At 31.8% G+C, this 23,021-nt stretch overlaps 1 protein-coding gene across 1 annotated transcript in view; it reads left to right on the forward strand.

Annotated features, from left to right (window-relative positions):
• The window catches only part of sotv (exostosin glycosyltransferase sotv), a 727,528-nt gene that overhangs the window by 646,785 nt on the left and 57,722 nt on the right, over positions 1-23,021 (forward strand). Inside the window, exon 9 of the mRNA XM_089595800.1 lies at positions 12,728-12,856. Within this exon, the coding sequence (XP_089451926.1) occupies positions 12,728-12,856 (129 nt within the window). The remainder of the gene's footprint in view (positions 1-12,727; positions 12,857-23,021) is intronic.

The raw sequence follows: 23,021 nt of genomic DNA on the forward strand, positions 1-23,021 counted from the left end.
TTAACTAATTTTTTGCAAGATGACTTTACGATAGGAACAAGTGAGATTTTTTCTTAGATACTGTTATTTTTTATACTTACAGACACCTTACTGCCACTGTACAATCACTTTTATTTGTGTTTCTTCTATCTTATCAGTTTCTGTCAAAATAACAATAAATTTGATTGTGAGTAAAAACTTTTCAAACAAAGGTAGCTAATGAGGTGAAAAGTCTTAATAGTATATCGAATTAAAAAACGTTTAAATCCTTTGATATAGTACATATGGTATTTTTAATCTACTTCACATAACTCTTTTGTAATGGTGATGGCATGCAGAGCGTGCAAAAACCAGTTTATAATAAATAATTATCTTATCTAAAGTATGGCTAAAATAACGAAAATAACTATGCTTTAAAATTGTATCTTAAAATTTAATGCGATATTATTTTTACTAAATTTTAAACTAGAAATGGTAGGTTTGTGCGCGGAGCTCGTAGGAAGCGTAGCTCTACTAGTATAAATATACATTAATGGAGCTCTACCCCTTTCGTGCTTTGGATGCCAACCTCCATTTTAATTTTGTTGTTTAAAAATTTTCACTTTTTTTTACTGTACACTACTTCTATTTAAATTAGTATATTATGTACAGAAATAGTTGCAGATCAGTAAATCTGAAAAAGTATTACTCTGATTGAAATATAAATAACATACGTGCACAGATACGTCTTACTCTTAGAAAATAAAAATTAACTACATTTTACTATGTGTCATACATGTAATACATTTTGATTATGTATTGACGTATTTCCTCTCCACTGTCAATATTTTAAACTTTTCTTCACTCAATTTTCCTCTATTTTCTTGTGAATTAAAAAAGGACAGAGAACAGCTATTTACAATTCAGAATTTGTACACATGCCTTATTTAAATCAGTCATTGTTTACCCATTATAATTTTTAGTTTAAAATACTAAATTATTCAAGTAATAATGTATGAAACCTGTATTTTTATCGTGTAACCACAATTTTTCATCATAATCTATAAAATTAGGTTTAGAAGTCATAAAGTGAACAATTTTTTTATCGAAAAAAAACATCATAACATTTATTTGACCTTAAAATTTTTACTTACCAGAAATATTACTAAATAATTAGAAGTTCTTGTATAAAATTTTGGTTAATTTAACGAAATGCCAAATAAACAAAGTGCCATTAAATCAAATTTTCAAATTGTAAAAAAATTGTTTCTCTTTACTTCTACTGAATTACTCAAATCGAAATTTACAGTAGGAGATAAATCTGTGTGAGTTTTTCTCAAGTATTGACAATAAAAATTAATCAAGATTTATGCAAAGTGAGTCATGATTCTAGCTCATCTTTACGGCGAATATCAGTAAAATTGTAAATACGCGCCGCAAACGTTAAAGACAGAAACTAATAAATGCCTATGGCTAGGTTTATAGGATTTGTAGCAGTAGACTATGAGTGGACTTTGTTTGCTACTAAAAGGTTGTATTCCGTTTATGCTGCCAGTACCGAGGTACCTTGCTAACGGCAATGCTAACGTAAAAATAAATAAAATAATTCAATTTTCATACATTTTTCATTTGCAAAGACAAAGAATTGTACGTGATTTAATACTTCATTGCGCAGATGATTTGGATAAAACGTCAATGTATACGATTCATTAAATTAGTTTTCAAATATTATTTTTTAAAATAATAAAATAATTTTTTGTAAATATTTTAAAGTTAATACAATTATTTTTACAATCACTGAAACAACAATTATACGAGATTTTAAACGTAAGAAACTTTTTTACGTCTTTTTTTTAGTTTTATTAAATATCCTTAATTAAATTTTTTTTCTAATTTATCAATTCACTTTTAAACGTTTCATTTTAAATATGGCAGCATGTCATCACAACATAAAGAAAGATAGATTAAAATGATATCTACGTTAAAGTTTTTCAATAATGTGAAGTTTTTATTAAATAAAATTTTTTTTTCAATTAAGGTTGCACATGGTCTAGGCTCTAGACAGAAGAGAAAATTTTATTAAAATATTCGACAAGGGAATTTATGTCTTTCTGTGGTAAATTGGGCTACAAGCAGGTCAATATCTTGAATATTCTACGAGCTACTTTGTTGTCCTTTGACTAAGTATAATAATATTATGTAACGTTTTAATACATTTTTAATAATGCAATAATTAGAAAAAATACTGATAAAAATTGGGTGTGAGAAAAAGCTAAGAAGGTGTAGAAAGCTAAAGAGTTACTTAAAAATCATAAGTTTGCTTAGGGCAAAAAAAATTTAACCCAATAAAAATCATGTAAACACTAAAAGAATTTCAACTTGTTCAGAGGCGTTCTGAAGGGGGTTGGGGGGCTGGGTGGAATGACCTTCTAAAGTTAAGATACGGTACAGAAAGACACACACACACACATATATTTATATCTTCCTATATTATATAGTCCTAAGAGTTAGAGCGAGGTTTTGCTCCTCCCATCTCCCCCCCCCGATCCCCCCCAGCTCCCCCCCAAATAAGGTAATTATTCTTTCATTTTCTTGCATTTTTCGAATAATCCTACTTTTTTTAAAACTCCCCCCACTCCCCCCACCTCTTCCCCGCTCCCCCTCAGCTCCCCCCCATTCTCCCCATATATAATGTAAATATATTAGTAAAGCCTTGCATATTAACTGTTACAAGTGGTCTAATTTTCACATATAATTTTATTTGACCATAACAACAAATTTTGTTACAATTATCTTACTTACGATGTTTATTTTGATTACATACTCTGAAATGTCTTTTTGGGTGCTCTGCTTTTAGAGGTAAACGCACCATTTACCGTACACCCGTAAATTCACTTTATTTTGTTACCATGATTGTAAGACAGTTTGATACTAAATATTGACTCAGTAAATTTTAAATTGTTATTTAGTATGTCAAGAGAAAACCGAAATTTTTTTTAAGGTGTTAGAGTGTGTTAAAATGATTTTATAATAAAAATAAAAAATTAAGTTAACCCTACGTAACCTTTTCCACAATTTTGACAAATATTTTTTTGAACGTTTTTTTCATGACTTTTCAAATGTCTCTGTAAGTGATGATTTCTTTTTAAACTTTTTTCGCATTTAATACTCTTCAAAATTTTCTTAATGTTTTGGCATTCCTTTGTGTGACGCAAATAGTTTTTCTTGTTTAATATTATAATGCTACACAGATCACATACAAAAAATTTTTTTTTGTGAATTTTTTCGTGCGATGATAGACACTCTTGATTTGAAAATTTTGAGTTACATTTATCACACTGATAAAATTTTGCATCCATGATGGCGTATCTGAAAACATGTAACAAAAAACGGATTGTTTATGATTACATAAATCTGGGTACTAGACGGTACTGAAATTTTCTTTTTTAATGAAAGATAAAATTTGCAAGAGAGTATAAAAATAGTAATGAACTATAGAATAGTTTTTTTGTTACTCTAAAATTTCATTCCAAACTATATTTTAAATTTCAAATTTGTTTTCTGATTCAATTTGGATAAAAATTTTTTTTGGTTTCAACATCTAGACAGTGCAACATATAATTGCCTATTAGAAAATAATGGTTTTCTAAAGTACAACCCTAAGGTATCAAAACTTTGACCTTAAGATTTATTGATAGCCATAGGAAGAGTTAAGATAAATGGAAATCGTTTTCTGTACAATATAAATGGTAGTGAAGAAGAATTGTTTGTATTAAGTGTTACACTTAGACTAAAAACTTTATTTCCTTTTTTTTTTTTTTTTTACCTGAGATTATTCTAGCTTCGATGTTGTATTTAAATAATTTAGTAATTCATAATCTTGTACCATTGCAAAGTACTTCAGATATTTTAAAATTCGTATCAACATAACAATATCGTTGATTTTTAAATCTAATTCGTGTGAAAAAAGACTTTCTTTACTACTATTTAAATATTCTGTAGAGAAATAAGTATAAATATTATCGTCTAATTTATCTACTCCTTTGTGAGTAGCTTTATCAATACTATAGTACGTTACTAATATTCCTACCATATTATTTTAAATTTTTTTGTTCAAAAAGTGAGTGTATTTGTTGTGAGATGTTAATATGGCTTTACTTATAAAAGAATCATCATCATTATTAAAAATTTTAGAATATACATCATTTGTTTTCCATGTCTGAGGAATTATAAAAGTTTTAATTTTGCCTTCTCCTATATCCAGTAGCAATAAAGACAATTTTTTATCAATTGAACGTATATTATTTTTTAAATACAAAATATCAAATAAAGGCCAAAAATTGGAAAATTTTATAGTTTCTTGAACAATAGTAATTTTGCTTCTGTTTTTTACTACTGGGAGAATTTGACGAAAGGCTCCACCTAAAATTATTATTTTATTTCCAAAAGGCTTATTACCACTAGATAAATCTTTTAAGGTCCTATGAACGATTTCTAACGCTTTTTTCGGTACCATAGAAGCTTCATTCCAAATAATTACTTTTACATTACGTAATTTTTGTTTATCTGGCTCATACTGGAAGAATGCACTTTCTATAGTGCTTAATTCCAAAGGAAGTCTGGAAGTTCTGTAAGTGGTCATTCCCTTTGGAAGCAGAATAGAAGCAATACCTGCCCAAGCCATGGTAAGAAGTTTTTTTCAATTGATATGTAATAATAAATTAATCTTTTGAATAGAAAAGTTTTTCCAGATCCACCAGGACTATCGATGAAAAAAATTTTTTTTTTTTATTTTTTTTTACTTTATTATTTCTTGTAAAATTCGACATTGATCATGATTGAGTTGTAAAAACATTTCATGGAATGTATGTTTACAAAATATTCTTTCATTATTGTCAGTATCAATACTTTTTTTCATCGTTTCTGTCGGTTCTGGTAAACTGAAATCTTTACAAGACATATTTTCAGAATTAAAAATTTTGTTTAAATGTAAAAGAGCTTTATTTTGATTATCTTTACAATTTTCAATGAAAAATTTCTTGTATTTGTTCCAAATAATATTACCAAAAAAATTTTTAGACATAATAAACTATGCGAAAAATTTTCATAGTTGAAAAGGCAGCATAACGTTACATGCTTCTTCAAAAATTATATTGTTTTGAAAATCGTGTTCTACTAATCCCATAGAAATAGCTGTTATTAGTGAGGGAAAATAAAAAGTGATTGTTAAAAATTCATGTAATTAACTATGATCAATATACAATTATTACATATATAAATTTTAAGTAACAATTAATATAATTCGGGTATTTTTCCATACTTCGTAAATCTAATTTGTAATTACGGGGGTTGGTGCGCAGAGCACGCAGTGGGCATATAAAGTTATAAGAGCTTAGAAATATCTACATACACGTACAGGATAGACAGTTCATTTAAAAAAGGGAGCCACAAGAAGAAATAGTAAAGCTCACCAACAAAAATTTAAGGGCACATCTCTCTGTCTATATAAACTTTACCACTTTTATTTAAAATTAGCAACTTGTTCTTCATATTTCTTTAAAAACAGACCAGTAATCATACCCCAGGGTAGCAAATTTATTTCCGAGTATTTTCGAAAAATGCCATAGTCTTCCGAATTCTGTAAAATATACTTCAACATATTATTTTTATACTAACAATTAATTTTATCATTTTTTAAGGCCTTAAAAAATATTAATACAAACCTTATTTTAAAAAAATTACACTTATAACATAATAAAAGGATGGGTTGGCGCGTGGAGCGCGCAGGGGGCAGAGCCCCACTAGTATATACACACACACACACACACACACACACACATATATATATATATATATATATACTAGTGGGGCTCACGTGCCCCTGCGCGCACTGCGCGCCGACCCCCCAACTTCCGAATATTTTATAAGAAATACATTTTTACAATTCGTGTGTATGTATTCTTATTTATTCTTAACTTTTTCAGTTACACAGTAAAGTAATTGTTGGAAAATGAAATCTGTTGGAATACGATAAATTTGAAGTCACCACGTCAAATTTTTAGTCGGAATTTGTGATTCCTGATACCTCAAGTTATTTTGAAACATTTAAGTTATTGTCTAAAATAAAAAAACACGTAAATTTTTAATGAAATCCAATATTTTATTTATGTTAATTACTGATATTAAACATACATTAAAATAGGCAAATCAAACGAATTAAATGAAGAAATAGTAGATGAAATTAGTAGTTATGTAGATGCTAGATATTTAAGTCCAATGGAAGCAGCTTGGAGACTTCAAGAATATTTAATTTGTGGTAGAAGTCATACAGTTTTAAATCTAGCTGTTCATCTTGAAAATAAACAAAAACTCATATTTGAAGAAAATAATATCAAAAATGTAACAAAAAATTATTAAACACCCCTTACAGCTTAAATTAAATAAAATAAAGTAGATGATTTTGCAAAATCACTAAAATATGTTAAAATTCCAGAACATTACATTTTTAACAATTAACTTAAAATTTGGAAAAAAGGAAAGTTACCCTGAAAAATATTGCTATAGGTAGATTAAACATAGTATCTCCAAAAGATCATGGAGGCTTTTTCTTAAAACTTATTTTAAATAAATTACATGGGGCTACATCGTTTGAAGACGTTAAAAAACATAATAAAATAACATATAAAACTTTTAGGGATACTGCAATTGCAATGGGTTTAATAGAACATGATTCTGAAATCAACAATAGTTTTAAAGAAGCCATTACAATTATGTTTCCATACCAGTTAAGACAATTTTTTGCTTAGTTTTTGATTTCAGAAAATATTCAAGGAGATAAAATAAGGAATAAATATAAATAATATTTTACGGAAGACTTCGATAATAATAAAAATAATTGTGCTCTTCTACATATTAATCAAATTTTGGAATCGAGAGGTAAATCATGTGAGTCTTTTAGTTTACCGACACCAACCATTAGCAACTATATAAATGATTGCAATATTAAGGAAATATCTTTCAGTGGAAAAATGTTCGATGTAATGTACACGAATTACAATCAAGATCAAATAAAAATTTTTAAAACTATTTGTGAACAAGATGAAAGAGTATACTTCATAGATGGTCCTGGTGGATCTGGAGAAACCTACTTATAAAAGACACTCATTTATTACTTTATTTCTAGAGGTTAAAATATTTTGCCAATGGCTTGGACAGGAATTGCATCTGTATTACTACCAAAAGATATGACCAGTCATAGAACTTTTCGTTTACCTCTAGAATTAGATAATATTGAAAGAGTATTTTTAGAATTTGAAATTAAAAAAAAAAAAATAAGGTAAGTTGATTTAATAATATGGGACGAGGCTTCTGTGATTTCGAGAAAAGCTCTAGAAATCGTTGATAGAACGTTGAGAGACTTGTGTTATACAAAACTTTGCTTTTGTGATAAATTAATAGTATTAGGAGGAGATTTTCGACAAATCCGTCCAGTTATAAGAAACAGTAATAAAACTATAATAATAGAAGAAACTATTAAATCATTATTTTTATGGAACTTCTTTAAAATTTTAAGATTACAAAATAATATCCGTTCTAGTCATAACGAATTTTCAAAATTATTGTTAAGAATTGGAGAAGGGGACATAAAAACATTTACCATTTCTAAATCCTGGATAACAGATGATGTCTGTACCAAAATATTTGGTAATTACAGCAACTGTTTTGACAATAACGTGATACTAACTTCACATAATGAATATACTTTTTTTTTAAACAATAAGATTTTAAGTACATTACATGGGGAAACTAAAACTTATTACAGCATTGATACTGCAATATATAAAGGTGTTGATAAATCAGATGATAATATTTATATAAATTTTCCCGTAGAAATGTTAAACAACATTCGTGAAGGCTTGCTACCTCATGAACCTAAATTAAAAATAGGTACAACAGTAATGTTAATTCGAAATTTGAGTATATTAGACAGATTATGTAACGGTACACGATTGCGAATTACTAAATTACTGAAGTGTAACGTAAAATGCGAAATAGTAATGGGAGAAAAAATTGGTAATAAAGTTTTCATTCCAAGAATTACATTAAATACTGGAAATACTTTATTATTACCTTGTATTTAATATAGAAAACAATTCCCATTAGTTATAGCATTTGCTATGACTATATATAAGTCTCAAGGTCAAAGTTTCGATAATGTGGGATTATACTTAAAAAAACCTTTATTTTCTCATGGTCAATTATACGTGGCTTTATCAAGATGCAAAAATAAAAATGAAATTTTTGTTCATGTCGATAGAGAAAACAGTTAAGAGATTAAAAATATAGTTTGGAAAGAAATTTTTGAACATAATAATGTATCTAATATTTATAACATGATTTAATTATTATTTTTTTCATGTATAGATGAAATTTATTACTTAATAATACATATTATTAATGTATATCGTGTTCATGTATTGTACCAATTTCAGCATTAATTTGAAACCAAATAGAAATGGACGTAAGTCTTCGTGGTTTAATCAGACTTTATAAGATGACTTATAAAGTGATGCGAAACTTTCATTGTTTATATTAATGATAGTCTAAATATAACTTAAGTTTATGTACGTAAAAAGAAGAATTGTGTAATAAAGGACTATATAAGTGATGATGATATAATAATTACGCGCACCAATATATGTGTATACATGATTTGGTTTTAAAATATTGTTAACTCCATATAAATTGGTTTTTAAACGTACTCAGTTGTATAAATAATGATGTTTTGCGCAACAACCTCCTATGAATCAATTTATGACTTTTAATTTTTTCTTGACGATGAAATAAATCATGGCAATAAGACAGTTTTGTCCAAAGATAGGTAAAGACGGTATGATCACGGTCAGGTTCCAAAAAAGTGGTGTGGGGAGGCGGTAGGGGCCATGAAAAAATTCGTGGGGGTCAGTGGGAGGGCCATAGGGGGTAGGTGGGGGAACGTGGGATGTTTTAAAAAAAAATACTATACAATATTTCTATGTGATTTGGTAGGAATGTGGTGATAGACTTCAACACATTTACAGGGCTGGCAAAATGCAACATTACAAAATGCTAACAAAAAAAGTCAGCCCACCAAAAACTTTATGCTTACAAAGAAACCAAGGGATCCAGTTAATCGAAATACAATTGATTGTATTTTAGTTTAGCTGATTATAGTATTGTGCAGTAATCTGTAAATATTTGTTTAAATATTGAAACATACATTGTTATTATTCCATCAAGCCATACGTGGTTGAGCCCTCTGGCTTGAATAAAGACTCATACCATACTTCTATACTATTCATATAATATTTTGTGGGGGGTCGGTGGGGGGCCATGAAAAATATGTGGGGGGTTGGTGGGTGGGCTGTGGGGGGTTGGTGGGGGACTGTGGGGGGTTTTGAGAAAAACTACGATATGTCAAAATAAGCAAGAAAATAACGGATTTTTACCCTATTTTGTGGGGGGTTGATGGGGGGTTGTGGGGGGCAAATGGGGTCGGTGGGGGGGTTGTGTGGAATTTCCCACTGAGTTAACTATATTATGTAGGAAGATATATATATATATACATATAAGGTTCCTTAAATTTTAAATTTAGTATAATACATAATTTTTTGTTTTAACAACTTAAAATTTAACTTTATATAAATGGCGTAAGAAACAACAGAATTTTTCGTTATTTATGAAAGGGTGAGGGGGTTCTTATAAATTTTAAGGGGGGTTGAGATGGCTGAGGAGGGAAACAAATACTCAACCCAGTAAAAGGGACGTAAAAATATAAAAACTAATAGGGAACGAAAAAGATGTACATTTATTACGGAATTATTATAAAGCTTTATGATACCTCAAAAAAATTTCTCATTAGCGATTATTTTTTTAGTAATGATTTTTGATTACCTAGGCCTAAAACGTTTTCTTACAAAAATTTTTTTTCAGTATGATTTAATAATGATTAATAAAAAGCAATTCTTTCAACTGCATTAGTTTAGGATTCAGGAGGATTTTGTGGTGAGATATTTTGGTACAAGATCTTTATTAATTATTTTATACCGTAGAACCAAAATGTTTCACGGATTGCCTGGACTATCATTTCTACTATCTCAGTTCCTAGAAGAATATTACACAGGACTTCTAGATTTCCTTAAGCTTGAGTGTAGTTAAAGATATTATTTAAACCACAATTGGACAAAATAAATAATCTGGGGCTGATATTGTTATGATTTGGAATGACACATAAGACACATTAGTATTACTTAAAAAAGCCTTAGAAAATGCAAATAAAATATTTTTTAATTTAATAAATTTTATGGGACACTAATAGATCTGGGCAAAAACTTTTATAAATTTTCTCCTATAGCAAGAAATACGTAAAAAATCAGAATGGTTCAAGAAATCATTCGAGTATGTTATCTACAGATTTTGTTGAAAATTTAAAAGTTAAAAACTATTATTTAAAAATGCCAAATTTCTATTATTTCTGTTGAAAACTTTAGTAAGTAAAGTCAATTTTTTTTCAATTCCTAAATAATTAAAATTCCATAATATGTGTACAGATCTTTTGAATAGTATTAATAATTCATCAATAACCAACACCTTTCGATTTTCAACGATAAATTTACATATTCAACAAAGATTGTTTTTTTTTGCTAAACTGCTAAAAACAGTCATATTCCATTGCAGTGTTAAGAATGCAACTTATTGAAATGTTTATAAAACTTGTAAGATTGATGTCGATGAATACATACATTCTTAGACAGAATATTTAAATTTCACACAAGAAACTAAGCTTGAAAATAAATGATATTGTTATGTTGATTGGAAAGTTACATACTTGTAATGGATTGTGTAACGGAATAAGACTTCGAATGATAAATTAAGTACTTAAAGTACTACATTTAAGCTGAAATTATTACTCTTAGAAAAAAATAAAAAACCGGGCGTTTATTCCCAAAAAACTGGAAATACTGTTATTGCATCGTCTTCCATATTCTATAAAAAACAACATTTTTCCAATTAGCATTTCCTGTAACTATTTATAAGTTATAACATTTAAATTTTTATAAATAACATCTCTACATTAATTTATGCTATTCATAGTGAGATATATACTGCCTTAGCAACATGATTAAATTCAAAGCATACTTCAAGCAATTTTTTACAAGTAGAAGTATCGAAAATAGTGGACTTTTAAGTAGTATTGACTAACATAACGTAATTTGGCTTTTTTTTCGAATAATGGCAGCATCAAGCAATTTATAAAGATAAAAAAACGTTTTAATATTCAAAATAATACAACATGATATGCATTTTGTTAATTATTTTAATATTTAATGATTCAAACACTTAATTTCTTGTTCAACATTAATTCTCTTTCCAATCATACAGATTTTTGCAAACCTATTAAAACTATAAGAATTCCACGTATCATTAAAACTTTCAACTTAAAAGTAGAAAATTGATGGTAAAGTTATACTTCTTGATAATTTTAACACATAGAATTGCACTTTTAATTGATTTAAGCAGAACTACATAAAAAATAGTAAAAAGGAAATTTATCTACGATGCTTATTAGCATTCAGGCAGTGAAGAGCTTTTATACGATGTGCGAGCTGCAAAACTATCATGGCATATTGTAAAAGATATCTTTTAGAAAATACCCCACCTTTAAATAATAACAAAAATTTTAATTTAAAAAAATAACAAACATCTGCCTTTCACACAACACTCACAAAATGTAATTGGTTGGTAATAATAAATAATAAAAATAAAATTTATCTGTATATAGAATCAAGGACAGGGATTATCAGGAAGTCAAAAAAATATAGGGGCTCTGGTAGTCTAAGTGAAACTGAGGCAGGGCTTGGGTGTTGTAAATAAATAGTGATCGTGCTAATGAGGTTAATGGATTTTTGGTAGGCCATTGGGCAGGGAATTCAAAAGAACGAAGAAACCACAAGATTATGCTAAGGGGGTGGCAGTAGCGTGATATGGGGGTGGTAAGGGATCTGTTAGAATCAAATGAAAAATATGGTGGGTTGGGCAGCGTATGAAGGTAATACCTAAAAAGCTGAAAAAGTAAGCATTTTTTATTTTATGAAGAGTTAGTGCTATCTGAAAGCGGGGGGGGGGTACTGCTTTTGGCTGACAAAAATTGGCTTTGTAATAAACAAGATATGCAAATGTATTAGCATTAATACTTTACTAATATCATTTAAAAAATAAAACTTATGAGTAAGAGCCAAAAATTTATCTTAAAACTCTTTATAAATGAAAAAACTAGGTTGATTTCTTCGTTGAACAAATTAAGTACTAGGTAAGCCCTGCACTAAATAACTTCGACATATTTACGACTCTACATAAATTTTAAATGAAAAGAATATTATGTGGTGCTCAATAATTTTTTTCATATTTTAACTGGAATTTAAAAATGTGACTCATGTGTTTGAAAGTGAAAAAGCTAACTTGCAGAAAGTAATAGTGTTATTCACAGTGTTATTAAAATATTCTTCGAATAAGTATAATTACGAATTTGGTGTTTAAATCTTGATCAAACTTAAAAAAATTAAGTATTTCATTTTTAATGTCAACTTAATTTTATTCTTTTTTATATTTGTAGGCTTGAGTGTCCTAATATTTAAGCCCTATTAGTTAAGCTTTATAAAACTTATTTAACAGGCATTAAAATTTGGTCTGGTATTTAATTTTATTGAAAAGTTCTTGCATTTGATTTCAGTACTGGAATTACGTGTTCACAACAAAACTACCAAAACACATAAGGAAATGGGTTGATGAGCACATGAATTGTGAAGATATTGCAATGAATTTTCTCATTAGTAACACAACAAGGAAAGCTCCAATCAAAGTAAGTTTACATAATTTTATATAAAAACGAATTATTTAAAGACTTCTATTGGAACACACCTACACATTGTATACATACCTCATATACATAAAGTGTGACGTGGCGAATCGGATATAAATCCAAACACGTCACAGAGCCTTTGTCACTGACAACAAATGGAGAGAGTCTCGTAGGTAGCGCTCTATCTCTCTCTCCTACATATGGCTTGCTGTAATGTATAAAATCCCAGTGTAAAGCCTGGAGGCCACAGCTTCAGTCTGACTTCCCTCCTGTGCTTCCTACCTGTATTCTGGGGAGATGTGTGTGTGTGTGTGTGTGTTTGTGTGTGTGTGCGCGCGCGATATTGAGAGAGTTGATCTGTGAACGACAGCTGTCAGTGTGTCGGTGTCCTGGGAGCAATCACAGTATTTGTGGCCACTGTGTAGTGCTGCATTGGCTAATAGTGTGTTGTGGGCCGCATAGCATATGGTGCGTCTACGCGGTGAGACAAGGGAGATACTTGATCTCGCTGCAAGACTAGCATCAGAGTAGTGCAGTGCGGCATCAGCAAACTCTCGCCTGCCGATTTATAGTGCAAAAATAGTGCCGAGACCCAATGCCACACACACACACCAGCGAACTCTTTCACGGCCACCCAGGTTCCCTGGTGCCCACTGATACAGATAGCATCATCGAGAGGATCGAGAAGATTGTCACCGGTGATTTTCTGGTAGATGACTGTGCGTAGTGTTGGTGGTATGTGTTGTGGAGTGTGAAAGCAGTCGTCCCGTATTCCCCAGCCCTAATAATTATTCGAGTCTACCCGAGTTCTCTATCATGAGTGTAAATACACATAAAATTCCAATTATAACGAAGTTTACATGTTACAGCAAGCACGACGCTGGGCCGTCGCCTTTGTGGTGTGCTGCGTCATCGTTGTAATTTAAATGGCTGTTTATGGAATTTATGTATTATTTATTGGATTATTGGAATTTATAATTAGAAATAAAAATACTTAATCGAACTAAGAAGGTGGTGTTAGAATATTCGCTTGGTGCGGGTGACGCCAAGTGAAGCTACCAGTGGACGGGACCTGGATTGTGTATATAAGTATTTAAAAGCTATTCCATTTTATTATCTACACTCGACTGCAGGTTGCTGCAGTTGGCATTACACACATCTGTAAATAACCTAATCCCCTTCCGAATACTGTTACAGTGAGGTTTTTGCAAAAAAAAGTAAAACACATACGTTAGTTATAATCCCAGGCTAACGTGTTACAAAGGACAACGATTCCTCATACGTATGAGAGAACCTAATATTCATAGGGCTATAGGACATGACATAAGAAATAAAATAAGCCTAAATTAAGAACTTTACGTAAAAATTCAAGATCAGCAAGAATTATGAAAAATTTTTTGATGCTTGGGATCAGTGTGTGATGTGCTACCAGGGAGACGATAAGACATCACTAATCTCTACCTCTCCGCATGGCCACCGAGTGGGAGACATTACCACCAAGTGAAAGATCAAGATGATGAGAGAGAAATAAAGAAGGAAAAGAGCTTTGGCTTATTTACCTGCGGGAAATTCCTACCTTGGGCTGGCCCTTTGTGCATCACATTGTTTCATAGAGTTTTCCAATAAATTTTGAACAAAAAAAGAAAAATATCTTTTTAAAATCTTTAATTTAAAATATTTTCAGCAATGTCCTCACTTTAAAAAATAATCCAAGTCCATGCTACTTTCATGAAAAAAATATCAGGTAGTAGTAATTAGATTTATGATATTAATATAGTGAACTTGATTATTAAAAAGTTTTTGTGTTAAAATAGTAAGATTATAGTGAAAAACGTGGAATAATAGTATTTTTTATTACTTTTGATTAAGTAAGGTCAATCCCGCATTATTAGAGTTCCATGATAGTTGGATACATTTTCTATATAAAAAACTAATTTTACAGACTGATCTCTCAAAGTTACAAATGCCATATAGAAAACTACTCTGTAATTTAAAAAAAAACAGTGCGTTATGTTTCTTTAACATTGTTACATCACGGGTTGATACGAAAGAATTATACTCTGAGTACAAACGCAATTCATTTGCCAAATTTATACAAGATGTTATATAAAAATAGACAAGCTCATATGGCAAGTAGAGCCTATACGTCACGTTACATGCTGACATATGATGCGGCTAGCCTTGTTGTAAGAATACATGTGTGTGTTGAAATAGTGTATATATATGTATTGTTTTGTGTGTATTACTACATAGACTCTTTGTGCGTTGATTGTAAATTTCTAATAATAAAAAAAAAGTGTAATAACCAATTTGTTTCATTATATTTAAAATTGATTGCAGAATTTCTAAAAGAATTAATTGCGAAATTTTTAAACTTAAAAGTCACACTTAACCTCATATTTAGTTTTTTTTTTTTTTTTCTGATACGAGCTTGCATCGTCACTTATTTCCTTAAAAATGAGTTAAAAACATTATGGTTTTTAACTTCTCTTTTCCGATTGCCAAATAAAAATTAATCAAATCTTGCCTGAAAATATCTATTGAGGGTGACATTAGAATATCTTTTATTTCAAACAAATGATGCTAAGAGAGACAATCCATAAAATTTCTGTAAGTATAAATTGTGTTTTTGCAGTCAGATGTTTGGTACATTAACGTGTTTTTCATACAAAATAGATTTTATTCCACAATACTTCTGTGAACATTGCATGATATTAAATACATTCGGTATCTGGTGACAACACTCGGTGTTACCCTTACTACGTACGTAAGATTACCAGCGTTTGTTTTACAAATCTCCTATGACTATAGCTCATGAGTGTTCGCATGCAGTGACGTGTTGCAGATTCATGCGGAAGCAATGGATTTTTTTGTATTACTGATGTTGTACGTGAAAGTGTTTCTTACACCAACTATTTTTCAACCTATTATGAGCTTTTTAAGTAACATAGGGCCTCTTGAAATTCGTATGAACGCCTGTTCACCAATATGCATTTACATGTTATTTTTTATACTTATATAAATTTTTGAAACCATTGCGTCAAAATAACCTCCAACTACCTCTTTTCCCAGGTGCCTGTACAGCCAAATGCTTCAATTATCACGGTAAATCGTCACGATTTGTCTCATCTTACAACTTCTGTTTAATTACAATAATCATCTTTGTATAACTTACTTTTTTTGCCTCTTTATCTGTAAGCTTGCAATTATTTGATTTCAAAAAATTTTGAGTTGTTCGATTTAATGTTTAATAGTATCAACGTTTTTATGAGTGGTATTGAGTAATTTCTGCTCAAAGCTTAATTTACAGGTTATACGTACAAAATGATATGAATTCTGCATGTAATAAAAATAAGCTAAAAAAGTGATACGTGGCAATTGATTTTTATGTTTTTGTTGTAAAAACTTTTTTTGTTGTAAAAAATTTATTTATCGAAATATTCGATTAGTTTTAACAAAATTGATACATAACTTATTATATTTGCTTATGAATATTTATTTTATTGCTTTATTTTTACTTGTGTGTTATTTAACTACGTTATATCTATTATACTAGCTGTTATATATAAGTATTAATAATACTAATTCAATTGAAATAACCGCCTTGTAGCTTCCCCATGAAACTGCAATATGTCGCTGTATATGAGCAGCCGTGAGCTACAACCGTAGGAGGTATGTAAAATCAACGCTGAAGACAACTGCCAAGTATCTAGTAAGTGTGGGGTCAATCGTCGTATCTGACACTATAGCAGATAATAATTCCTTAGACCGATGAAGAGTAAAAAAGCCATTTTTTGTAAATTTGTCTAATTTACTGGGGCTCACTAAAGCTTCAAGGTACGCCATATCCTGTAAATAAATTTGTACGCAGAAGTGCCTGTAACTTAGAATAGTAAAAATCATTTGGCGGTTGTTTTACTAGTACAACTGCTAGTTCCTTATCTTTTGCCCTCACTTGTTACTCGATCAAAGTACTGAATTTATAATTTTTCAGTTCAGCTGATGCTACTCCATTAGCTCTGTTTTTTAAACAAGTAAAATATTATTAGGTCAAGCATAAGAACATCGATACTAAGTTACTAAATAATAAAAAGCTTGACTGACATTTTTAAATAAATTTACTGTTAAGTTTTATAAAGAATCAGTGGGTCTACCACGTTAAGAAATTATGATATTTTGTGCTATAAAATATGAAATAGGAGTATAAACAGCTGTAGAGAATGCAATATCGCTCTTTTTTTATTAAAGATTACGCACCCCAAACAGTTTTTTTGTAGATGAAGGGGAAATGCATTGACACACACCGCAGATACTACGGTAAAGTGGTACTCTATAAATTTTTTTTTATTAGATGACCTACATCTACTGAGCCCCTGTTTGCCACGTAGCTTTTGATCAACCCTGAAACTGCGTTAGCATAACTTCAGGATAAAGCCATCATAGAGATCATCGTATCTTACAGCATAAGTTAAACTAGCAATCTTGCCAATAAGGATCGAAGCGATGGTAGGACTAGGGAGAAAGTGGTTTGTCCATGTCCAAAAGGATGACTTTTTGAATCTTCTAGCGATCACTGAAAAATCCAATGCGTAGGCTCGTATTTAAAATAGCTAGAAAATTGTATAGCTTCTTCATAGCTATGAACTTGAGGATTTCGTCCGGATCAAGGGCCTTACAACCTGACGTCTTCAAGACAACCTACCTTAGTTTATCAAGGGTCACAAAAGGCACCTGACTTAAACTAATTTCCTCTCATCTCCTTTGGGATACTCTAGAAAGAGGCAAGGGACTACTCTCTTTAAAATAAAAGAGCTTTATCGGCCACCAGGTCTGATCCATGGAATTTTTTTAGCGTGATCCGGTACCCCAAGTCCCACGTGTCCCTATCTACCTGAGCGATGAGTTTGTGCTAGCATCGGTTCTTGCTTATCTTGCTCATCCTCACTAAAGTTTTCTTCGTTTCCCTGTACGCGTGACTTTTATTTCCAATACTTAAATTTTACCAACTGTGATAGTCTGATTTTAATTTTTCAGAGGCTGTAAGTTAAATCTTACGAAGAGAGCGGACAAAGGAAGTTTTTTGGTGTTTCTTTAACTACGTAGGTAAGAAATTCTGAAGACTGTTCATAAAAAATTTTTTTTCTAACCTTGAAAATTTACCATGCTGAAATTGAAATGACTTCCATAAACTGGAAAAAAAAATTTTCTGTTTGATAAAAAAGATTTTTGAGATGGCTGACTAAGAAATAACCTCCACATCTCATGATCAATGGCTTAAATATCTTAAGTGAGCACTTTTATTAAAAATGTATTTTTACTTAAGATTTGGTTTTTTGACATTCAGTGCATTAAAACTGTACTTGTTGATGAATATTAATAAAATCAATCGATGATAAAATTGTAATAAGCTTACTCACTATTGTAATTATTGTAATTATACGACTCACCACTAAACTGTATAAACATCGTACTGTTGGAGTATAAAACTAACCAATTCAGGATATGACTTATATAATATGAAAAAAGTCAGGATAAAATTTGCAGACGTTTATATAGCAAAGCATTAAACCACCTAGTCTAGAAAAATAGACTGTTATGTTCAGTTTCAATAAACTTAACTTTTGTTGTGAAAAAATCTTATATTTATAAAAGAAAAACTTTACTTGTAGATACGTATGCAAAAAAAATTAGATACTACTGAGGTACTACTTACATGTACTTTAGCCATAAGTACCAGTTGACATACCTAAATAGTACGATGCTTATAAAGTTTAATGGTAGGCAAAATTATTACAATTTTATGATCGATTTATTTCATTAAATCTTATGAGCAAGTGAAGTTTGAATTCAAAAATTGTAATAATCTTAAATTAAAAATAACAATATTTTCAATATTATAACTGTAAGCTAAGACCTCGTAAATCTTCCTAACCTAAATAAAAAAGGTTACTTGTAACTAAATAGTAGGGTTGTTACACATAGAAAAATATTCTACAAAATTAACCTAAGTTCCAAAGACGATTTGTAATTAACTATAAATTTGAGTAGGGTAGTATATTAAAACAAGATAATATTTCTCACAAGAATCAGCATTAAATTCTGCTCGATAAAGTATCAAAACGGTAATATGTTAATGTCATACATATCATGTTTGACAGCCAATCTCAAGGTAGTTCACTTTGACTTTCTATTTATGCTACTCTGAGATTGGCTTTCAAAATAATGAACAGTCGTTGCACTGAGCTATCGCTGTCATCAAAATACACGTCACTGGAGTAAAATTTAAGTAGACTGTCGTTATTTTGCCCCCCCCCCCCTTCTTGTAAGAACTGAATTCTTATAAAATTATATAAATTTACATCTAAACAGTAAATAATTAAAAGTGCTCACTTAAGATATTTAAGCCATTGATCATGAGATGTGGAGGTTATTTCTTAGTCAGCCATCTCAAAAATCTTTTTTATCAAACAGAAAATTTTTTTTTCCAGTTTATGGAAGTCATTTCAATTTCAGCATGGTAAATTTTCAAGGTTAGAAAAAAAATTTTTTATGAACAGTCTTCAGAATTTCTTACCTACGTAGTTAAAGAAACACCAAAAAACTTCCTTTGTCCGCTCTCTTCGTAAGATTTAACTTACAGCCTCTGAAAAATTAAAATCAGACTATCACAGTTGGTAAAATTTAAGTATTGGAAATAAAAGTCACGCGTACAGGGAAACGAAGAAAACTTTAGTGAGGATGAGCAAGATAAGCAAGAACCGATGCTAGCACAAACTCATCGCTCAGGTAGATAGGGACACGTGGGACTTGGGGTACCGGATCACGCTAAAAAAATTCCATGGATCAGACCTGGTGGCCGATAAAGCTCTTTTATTTTAAAGAGAGTAGTCCCTTGCCTCTTTCTAGAGTATCCCAAAGGAGATGAGAGGAAATTAGTTTAAGTCAGGTGCCTTTTGTGACCCTTGATAAACTAAGGTAGGTTGTCTTGAAGACGTCAGGTTGTAAGGCCCTTGATCCGGACGAAATCCTCAAGTTCATAGCTATGAAGAAGCTATACAATTTTCTAGCTATTTTAAATACGAGCCTACGCATTGGATTTTTCAGTGATCGCTAGAAGATTCAAAAAGTCATCCTTTTGGACATGGACAAACCACTTTCTCCCTAGTCCTACCATCGCTTCGATCCTTATTGGCAAGATTGCCAGTTTAACTTATGCTGTAGGATACGATGATCTCTATGATGGCTTTATCCTTAAGTTATGCTAACGCAGTTTCAGGGTTACAATATCGGAGTAGATCGATTGGCTCATGTTAAGTATTGCTAAGTCACGTATCACGCCTATAGACTTTATTTTATTTATCATTACTAGTGCCTTGAGTGACGTAATGCATTTCTTGATGTCCGATTTTAGCGCCGTATCTTCAAAATGCGATTTAATATACATTCGCATCACCGAGACCTCTCTCACATTTGCTCTCATGAAGTCACCAACCATCTTTTTTTAATTATTTAGGGCTATTGGATCAATGTATCTGCGCTCATATAGGGCGTCTATTGTTTCCGTATCAGGCACGCTTTCTGTTACTGTCGCGAATACTAGGTTATCTAGATAATGAAATGGGTGATCCTTTGCCCAATGCATTCTTTGGAATGGCTGTACGTCTGTTTCTTTCCCGGTAGCCACGGTAGTTTTTCATGTGGTAACCGTGTCCTGCATACTTTGTACTTTTTTAGCTGTGGGAGGTTTGATAATACTTTTTTTTGAAGGTCTGCTTCCTCTGGTTCCCTTTCCAACTCCAGTCTGGCCTTGTTTAAACCAGCCCCTTCTTCACTCTCATTGTTTAGTAAGTCTGAATTACTTTAAGAGTCGGGGGGTGGTGGTGGATCAGGTGGGGGTGTGTCCTCATATTCATAAACGTCCTTATTCATGGAGTCACTTTTATTACGCTCTATTTCTTTGACTCCTTCCTCTTTTTCTTTCCATGATTCGTTTACTTCACTTTTCCAATTTATATTGGCGCCCGATTTGTCACTAACCCGCGATTCCCTTTCCACCGGGCTTTGTTCCTCCTCGCTATGCCAGGTTGCGGCAACGAGTGGCCTAAAGTGGTTGTTGAGGAGATGCAAGTGTACATATTCCTCATTGGCATTAATCGTGAAACTTTCGAAAATTTCACACTATGTTCCCCTCTTAGTTCCCTGTAGATGTATACAAATATTCTTCCTGAACTCTTGTGCGAACAAAAATATGCAATCATCATTACATATTCTGTATTGGACTGCAGGATTCTTTTTACCTCCTCTGGGTCAACACATATATTTTTCTACTTCAAACATTGCAGTACATCGTGGAGTTCTCGCGCCGTCAATTGCAAGTCACAGGAAAAAATAAGAGAGTCGAATAAGCAATTACCTGGTATTTCTACTGGAAGTTCTTCGATAAGTTTTAAATTTTTATTCGACTCCATGCAGTTTTGTTCTAAATTCCGTTTGGCTACATTTCCGCCTCCTGTTTTACTTTCAAGCTTATTACCTTCATCGGTATAATCGTCCGTTACCCCTCTTATTCTTTCGTTCCCCGATGGGTTTTCATTTATCTGTGGTGATCCACGCGGGGTATCTTATTCGCTAAAGAATTTCTCTCTATCCCCTGAGCCCGTTCTCTCCTTCGAAGGCTGTTGAGATATGTTTGTATCATTATCTGTACTTTCCGTCGGATCGCTCAGAAGTCGATCGGTGATGGTATCGGATTCCCAAGCATCTATTCTGATTTCCGGCTTGCCTTTAAAGTCTCGGCGCTTAACATCTAGTCTAACTTTCGCTTGGAAGTTATCTATTGAGTCATTAAGTAACGCTCTGATCTTTTTGTTTACTTTTGTCCCTTTTTCTGGATTTTAATTTGTCTGTGTACCCCGTCGTGATTCTTTCATTTGCTTTTCGCTTACACTCTCACTAGACGGTCTGCTTTGTGCCCCTTCCTTCGGTGTCGGTCGGTCCCCTTCGACCCTACTCGGTATTTTCTGTTGCTGCTTGTTACTCTCTTGGAGCACACTTTGTGCGTGAGCTTGGGCCCATTGGTCATTCTCCTTTTCTCCTTTATTCGCATTTCTGCTTGACATACCTGCGTCCGAACTCATTACCTCTATGGTATCTAGAGGGTCAAGCATTTTTTCTCTCTTTCCGATCAACTCTGTAACCAGGCCTTCCTGTGCCTGCTGGTATCCCTCGTGCTTATCATTATTCGCATTTATGACTATGATCTCTGTACCTACAGTTTTTTCTTCCTCTTTACCTACCTCATTCGCTAGGCTAGCTGCGGCTAATTGGAGTCCCCAATGTTTTACCGGCTCGGATTTTCCTTTTAAAGTCACCGGTGAGTCACAGTTCGCTATGAAAATCTCCTTCGACACAGTTTCTATTTGCGGTGTTACTGAAAAATTTGGCGGGTGCCTATGCAGCGTATCCAGTTGTCTTTTGCGATTTTTTCGTTGCATCTTCGGTTGTATTTCTAGTTCTAAATACGGTGTGCTTGTTATTCCCACCCCTTTTTTCAAATTTTTTTCTTTGCACATGTAAGCTAATTTATCCTCAGGACCCCGTGATAGGATTTGTTCTTTACCATTGTTTAAGGATCCCATTTGAATATTTTTCCCCTTATTCTCTTCTGCGATCTGTACTATTTGTTTACGCGGCCTGCCTCTTTTCCCTTGTTTCTTACGTGGTTCTGCTCCTTTATTCTCTATATTTTCACTCGCCACCGGCCACTTTGATTCTGAATCTGCGTCGCTGTGTTCATTGACCGTTAACTTATCTGAGTTGTTCGTCTTGCGAGGCTTTTTCCTTTCTACCTTTTTGTTTGACTCGTCTGAATCGGATATTTCTATCTGCCATTTCTTATCCTTTCTTATTATATTTCTCTCTCTTCTTGTCCGCATTTTGAATATTCGTGCGGGTGGCGCATTTATGTCACCATGACCATCTCTCTCCTGCTCTTCAGCAAGTTCATATAACTCTCGTCGCGGTAGTTCAGGATTTTTCTCTCCATTCTCTATAATCGGATTTCGGGACAGTTCATCCGGTGCCTTATTGGCTATTCCTGATCTATAATCAACGTCAAATTCATAGCCCCTTAATTCAGCTTTAAGCCTATTAAATCTTATATCTG

Source organism: Copidosoma floridanum, unplaced genomic scaffold (assembly GCF_036245765.1).
Source record: "Copidosoma floridanum isolate Cflo_tuat_1 unplaced genomic scaffold, Cflo_Japanese_pri ptg000028l, whole genome shotgun sequence".
In the NCBI taxonomy this organism is placed as follows: domain Eukaryota; kingdom Metazoa; phylum Arthropoda; class Insecta; order Hymenoptera; family Encyrtidae; genus Copidosoma; species Copidosoma floridanum.